The 7,113-nt window shown below is 36.5% G+C and overlaps 1 protein-coding gene across 1 annotated transcript in view; it reads right to left on the bottom strand.

Moving 5' to 3' along the window:
* Positions 1-2,739: 2,739 nt before the first annotated feature.
* rasgef1ba (RasGEF domain family, member 1Ba) overlaps positions 2,740-7,113 on the bottom strand; it is a 29,757-nt gene continuing 25,383 nt past the window's right edge. Inside the window, exons 12-14 of the mRNA XM_032578638.1 lie at positions 6,504-6,627; positions 5,890-5,962; positions 2,740-4,302 (exon numbers count right to left, since the gene is read on the bottom strand). Coding sequence (XP_032434529.1) covers positions 4,278-4,302; positions 5,890-5,962; positions 6,504-6,627 — 222 coding nt within the window. The 3' untranslated portion in view covers positions 2,740-4,277. The remainder of the gene's footprint in view (positions 4,303-5,889; positions 5,963-6,503; positions 6,628-7,113) is intronic.

The raw sequence follows: 7,113 nt of genomic DNA, 5'->3' as shown, positions 1-7,113 counted from the left end.
GGCTTAAGTTTGAATTATTTTTTTGTTTTTAAAAAGCACAACACTGGGAAAAATATTTTAAACAGACGTTACAATTTTTAAGAGACAATTTTATAGCTTGATTTCGTAATAATTGGGTTGAAATAAATTAACTTAAATCAAACAACAACAACACAAAACATTTAAAATATGATTCAGCAATAAACACTTCTACCGTGAAAAAGCATATTGTAATCCATTCATCCATTCATTCAACATCCATCCATCTATCCTTCCAAACATCCATCCATTAATTCATTCAAACATTTATTGATCCAACATCCATTTATCATCCTTTAATTAATCCATCCATCCAGCCTTTAATCCATTTATCCATCCATCCATTCATCCATTCATATCCACCTGTCCACTCATCCAGACTTCACATGGATTCAGCAGTTTGTTCAGAACAACTGGACCAAACTATCTGTTGCTTAATGCAGATGTCCGAACTTTTTTTTTTTTTTTTTTTTTGCAGTAATTACATCGCAAAACTAATTTCATCCATTGTTATTTCATTCAGTTTGAATCACTGATCAAAAGCAAAGTTGATTTATCCTCAGATATCATATACAAACTATGGAATGCCATACAGTGGCAAGGTTTTTTCAAAAAAAGTTGTGTATCTTTTTGATTTATTATGGAGGGATTTCAACAACAGGTTAAAATGCTCCACAGTCAGAAGGTTGGCTGATACCTTTCTGTGGGTTTTTTGTCATTTGCACTGTTATTAAAATAACCGTTTTCATAAAAGCATGAAATTCAATAAACAGATAAGAGAGGGACACTGGAATAGCTCAAACACTCAGCATGATAATGCATTGACCCCAGCTGCATTACCCTCTTTGGATATTATGCGTTTTGATTTTCACAGATGTAAATGCCTGGATGCTGCGGTCCTTCACACCCACCAGCGATTCATTGGTTTTCCCAGCCTGTGATGAGTTGTGTGGCCTGCAGCTGATTCCATTGACAGAAAAAGAACAATGGTGGCAGGTGGCCAGCACTGATTCATCTGCACCGCTGAGGTCACAGGGGAACAATAATCCAGGTCACTGGTGCCCAGCCTAAACCTGAGAGGAGATCTGAGGATGTGCTTTCAGTCAACAAGCAAAAAAAAGAGGGAAGAAGACAAACAGAAACACCAAATCTGTTTTCCTGAGTTTATAGTATATACCGTCTACCAATGATTCGGTTAGTGACTCGGCTGTTGCATCACCAGTGTATAAATCTTCCCCACATCTTATTTGTGCATATGTTTGGAAGCTTGGAGCAGTTGTAATTCCTAGTGTCAAATCTAGTGTGATCTCCTTTTTTTGTTTGTGTTACACCCAGTATTTGTGTCGATGTGTTGATCCAAAACAGACGTTCCTCAACGTTCCCAACTTCAACAGGATCTTCCGATTTCTGATGAAATACAAAAGGAGACACACTAATCGGGCTTTTATTGGTTGACACTCATCAGATTTCTTTTCTTTTTGCTTTTTTGATAATTTCAGACAAAGGCAACCTGCGTAAATACATTGTGAATTATTAAATTGATGGTTTCATTAATCATTTGTAGAAATCTGAGCAAAACCGACTTGGGTTTATGAGAAAATATAATCACACTCTCATTTTAAAGGGGCAGTATTATGCGTTTTCCAGGCCCATGGTGTCATTTTGTAGCACATGAACAGTCATCCACCTGCAACACTGGCGACCTGTCCAGTGTGACCCCGCCTCTCGCCTGGAACGTTAGCTGGAGAAAGGCACCAGTACCCTCCCAGCCCCACTAGGGACAATGGTGTTAGAAAATGGATGAATGGGTGAACAGTCAAACTTGGTGGTAGTATAATAAATATAATAATCTTGGGTTGCTTTTGTTTCTTTAGAATCTGAATTACTTGCTGTTATTGACAGACTAGATTGAGCTCTCCAGCCAAAAACCCAGAAGGACATTTTGGATCCAGTCTGACTTTGGGACCTCCAGCTCAAGTTAACTTGGGTTATTCAGCAGAAAAATAATCAACACTACAATGCATTTTGGAAAATAAATAAAAATAAATCATCTCTTGTGTTGCTGCTGATATAATGCTGACAAAATGTGTGTACTGTGGTAAAGATCCAGGCTGGATGGAAAGGTTTATTTCCTACGAAGTTACGTGTGCAATGCGATTTGCACTTACACAATCTGGACACCAAGTGGAGCCAAAGAGCTGATTTTATTTCTTTGAGGTTTATCTTTTCGTTCAGTGTCATTTTTGCTCTCAGTCCAACTAAATAAACTCCATGTAGAGACACAAATGTTACCTAATTATTTGAAAAATGAGAAATATTTTTTATAAATATCTACCATAGTAAATTTGTTGTCAATAAAGACGTATCTTTTAGGTTTTAAAACAAAAAACAAACAAAAAGACAGATACATTTTCTTTGCGTTGTTGATAATTGTGGAAAAGTTAGCTTTAAGTTCATTTTATTCATTCAACGTGAGCTTTTTACTGGAGTTTTCCTTTTCTTTCACTAACATACATGAAACAGGTCTGGACACTCAATAAAAATGTGTTACATTGGATTCATTATCAGCTGCTAATGCTAAAGCTAAATGTGCTGCTAATGCTGAAAAAGCTGACAGTAAAGATAAATGTCTATTCTATTCTAATAGCTATTTATGTCAAACCAAACATTTCGTTGCACAACACATAGAACTGATATAAGAGGTAATAACAAACCAAAAAGTCTTTTGATGAGTCAAAACAATTTATTAACTTTCTCTTTTGAACACAACTAAATCAGTTATAAACTGGTTCTCTATTCTGCTTCAGTGACACAAGTACAAATGGATCATTGACACAGGGAGGGAGTGAGAAAGAGACACAAATAACTAAAACAGGACTCTGTGTGGAAACAGTCAAGGCAACGCAGACATCAGTCAAAAAACACATTTAACTTCATCCTCTGATCAGGTACCTTGAAAAAAATAAGTTTTTCATAAAAATATCAAACAAACATCTGAGGGTTAGACATACTGAAGGGTGTTATGTAGCTAGTACAAAATTAAATAAGGTGAAAACATAACGTGACTGCACACATTTATAAATAAAACAAATATGAAACACATTTTCAAACACGCAAAACAAATTCATTTTTCTGCACCGGCCACCAGGGGGCAGCACGAAACCTCAGCAGCAGAAGGCCGCGTTTGAACAGCCATCCTCTAAATATATTTACCCACTCAACCATTCAGCCAGGATTTAAATAAGTGTTGCTTCCTACTTTGAAAAGTTCTCATCTACAAAAACAAATAACAGACGCGTCTTTCTTAAATACAGCCAGTGCATTTCTTTTTAACACACATCACAACCAGAGTAGCTGCGTTTCCATTTATCGTAGGATTGCGCAATTTGACATGTTGACAATTAATTAGCTTAAGGGAAACACGACAATTAAAAATATATAAATTTATAGTTTTGGCGCTAAAATTAGGGGGGGTTTTGTCGCATTGATCATGTGACTTCGCGTTGCAAGAGTCACACGATCAACAACCGGATGTTGCCACTAGCATAAGAAGAAGAAGAAGAAAACAACAGGAAGTAGTTGTAGGATCATGTTTTTTTTTTTTTTTAATGACGTCCTGTGAACAAGCTTATTCATGTGGGATTTTAATTGCGTTTCTTATTTAATAGAAACTTGCGAATTTTTATTTCAACATCAGCATAATATTAATATTACGTTTTGCGCACATTTTAATGGAAACACAACCACTGTTAGAGTCACTAATCAAAAGTTATGGGATGGGGGAAAGTTGGACTGGACAACTGGACAAAATGCTGTCTTAGTGAACTACAGCATTAAGGTTTGCTCTCTGTTCAGAGAATGCTGGCATCAGGAACCAGAAGGTGTGTAGCATATCTGTGTTGCTAGCTGACCAGCAGCTAACGCAATATTAAAAGTATTAAAACAGCAGGGGGCGCAACAAGCCCCAACACCTGCACACAGAAAGATCAACCTTCTTTTTCACCCTGAAGGTCTGTAGTGTGTCTTTAACAAAACGACTATAAAGTCATACAAAGAGATGAAAAACAGCTGTCTTCAAATATACAGCATGGAGGACGCAGGGTCGTAAGCACAGCTCAGTGCTGGGGAGGGGAACATTCAAAGTCCTCCACAGTCTGAGGAGAGATTGTCGTTTCCCTTCAGAGATTGGGATACTTTGCTTGGACAACAGCAGAGTGGACAGGGCGCGTCCCGCCTGTTGGGTTTGTCTTCCTTCAGCTTTAAACTCTGCTCAGCAGAGTGGATCTGCAAAGCAAACACACAGAGACACGTAAGTACAGAAAGGCGAGGAAGTAACTGAACCCCGACACCAGGATGTGACATCAGAGATGGGTAGAATAACTAAAAATTGTATTCAAGTAAGAGTAGCACTACTTTAACATCTTTTCACTCAAATAAAAGTAAAAAAAGTAGCCATCAAAAAAATGAGTCAAGTAAGAGTAAAAAAATATTTGGTAAAAAGTCTACTCAAGTACCAAGTAACTGATCAAATTATCAGTCATTTAATATTTAAAAATTACATAATCATAATCAAAATATAAAGTTAAGAGGAAATTTTATTTTAAAGACTGAAATGACAACAATTTATGTAGTTAAAAAAAAATCTAAATCAGTTTCTTTAAATATAAAATGTATAAATTTTAATAAAAACTGCAGGTGCGTGTCTGTATCTGGTGATGTTTCTTTTGTTAAAACTTTGTTTTTCATTCAGTGGTTAGAAAATCCAGAAATTTTACTCAAGAAAGAGCAGCGATAATCTATATTAAAATTACTCAAGTAAAAGTAAAACGTGCAGCGTAGTACAAATATTCTTAAATAGTAAAGGCATAATATAAGTTAACTATAACAATGATATTTATCTTATTTGTTTTTATTACTAAAGCTGGGAGATGTTTTCTGTTAACGGCAGATAGGATGCATAATAATCAGTAGTGTAGCTACAATAATTGTATGTAATATTGTTATTACATTGTTTGCTGTTAGAGTTAGTTATGATTAATGAATTTTTAGAAATACTACATATTTGCAATAGAAGTATTTATTTATGTTTTATTGATCATTATTAATTAAAACACTCTTGAGGTTTTATTACTGGGAAACGTTTAGTTTTCTGTAATGGAAACACACATCTCTTATTTGGAAAATTAATGGTTTACAAAATAGTGTTTTATTTTGGTTTCCTTTTTTTGTAATGTTGTAAATTTACCAAAATAAAGCTAATCTGAATGTGAGTCATGGGAGTCATCCCATCAGTTTTAAGATTGTACTGTTTCTGTCCACTGGGGGGCAGTGGAGCTTCACAGACGTGCTGCTCTAATACGTGGAAGGATTTCAAAAGTTATCGGCTCTTGTTACCAACACTGAGCTCAGTTATAAGTCAGGCAACAACTAGGAGTGATTATGTGACCTTCGAGTCAAAATGAAAATGTCTTGTGATTTGTTCTGACCATCTGACCAATGGATGTTAAGTTAGATTTTTTAATGCAGACAGAGGAGTTGTTCTGAGGCTTTTCTTTATTCTACTAAAGTAACAGGAACACCTCATCAGTCATTGGAAGACAACCTTATTGACTGAAAAACGACTGCAGAATGTGAGACATAGACAAGAAGAGAGCGTTTTGCTTTCTGACATGATCAGCAGTGGAGGCGAGCGCTGACACTGTGTGTGTTTACTGAGCAGAGTGAGAGGTCAGCCTCCCCATCGTGACCTACATCCCTGTGGTCAGCCCGGTCGGAGGGGGGGATTTGATTCTGTTCGCTGCGATTGAAATCCTCACAGCGTACAGAGAGGGCGATGAGGAAGAGGAGGAGGAGGAGGAAGGTCATACACACCTCAGAGACTTCCATCTGTCCTTCTCCATGTTGTTCTCAGGACCTTCGCTCTCGTACGATGCCAGACACAGAGCTGCAGAAAACAAAAGGAAATCATTATGTTTTATTGATGAGCGGATTCCCAACAAAAAATGAAAAGCTAGGGATGCACCAATCCACTTTCTTCACTTCCAATACCGATATCTCAGGTTTAGATCCGATCAGTGCTGAATTGACTTCAAACATTTCTTTTTCTAAATGCATTCATGAATGTACTGAGCTACAAATTAATTTAATAATTTCTCCTTATTTATGACTTTTGATGAACTGTGGGTGTGTTTGGTCACCAAGGGAACCAGTGACAAGTAAGAGAGCTAAAACCTGAAGCTGGACTTAAATTTTACTCCTGGAAAAAACAGTGGATGCCAAAATTAGCTTTGATATCATTTTAATTAAACAACTTCATTGAGCTCTACCCGGGTTTAAACTGGGATTGAACCTAAGTTCTGTTGATTACTGTGACTAAAGATCAACATGTTAATGTTTAACATGGACTAAAATAGCTTATAGTTAGTCCTACAGAATGTTTGAGTACTGTTTAGGGAAGTCAATAAGTCCTCCAATGAGCTGCTCACCATCTTCAGTAAACACAGGCGCGGTCAGCAGGTACTGCAGGATCTTGCGGTCCTTCTCAAACGGACACTCCACTTGCTTCCAGGTCATGAACTCACTCACTTGTTTGGCGAGTTCCCAGAATTTCTGGAACATAATAATACGAGAGATTATTATTCAAAACCTCTAACACCCATTTTACACTTTAAATTAGCCAAATGTTAAAGTAGAACACTGCAAAAACACAAAATCTTGGCAACTATTTTTGTCTAATTTCTAGTACAAATATCTTAGTGCACTTGAAATAAAACAAAACTAACTTAAGACGTAACTTTTCAGCAACATATGGGAGGATTTTTAGAATCACCAACTAAGGGAGTGTTAGTGTTAAGAAATTATTGACTCTAAATAAGTTTCTATATCTTGTTGAAAGGTTACTCTTAAGATAGTTTAAATAGACTTTATTTAAAGTCTACCAAGATATTTGCACTAGAAACTAGGCTAATATACTTTGCAAGTTCTGCAGAAACAACATTAACCTGACTTGCTGCACCATGTTGGCTGTTCTGAGATGTTAATGTGTTCAAATATAGCTTTAAACCATCTTAACATGGTGAAGGCAGAATAAAAGCC

This window comes from Xiphophorus hellerii, chromosome 12 (assembly GCF_003331165.1).
Source record: "Xiphophorus hellerii strain 12219 chromosome 12, Xiphophorus_hellerii-4.1, whole genome shotgun sequence".
Classification (NCBI taxonomy): domain Eukaryota; kingdom Metazoa; phylum Chordata; class Actinopteri; order Cyprinodontiformes; family Poeciliidae; genus Xiphophorus; species Xiphophorus hellerii.
The sequence above is the reverse complement of the archived record's forward strand: the minus strand, read 5'-3'. Positions and strand labels throughout refer to the sequence as shown.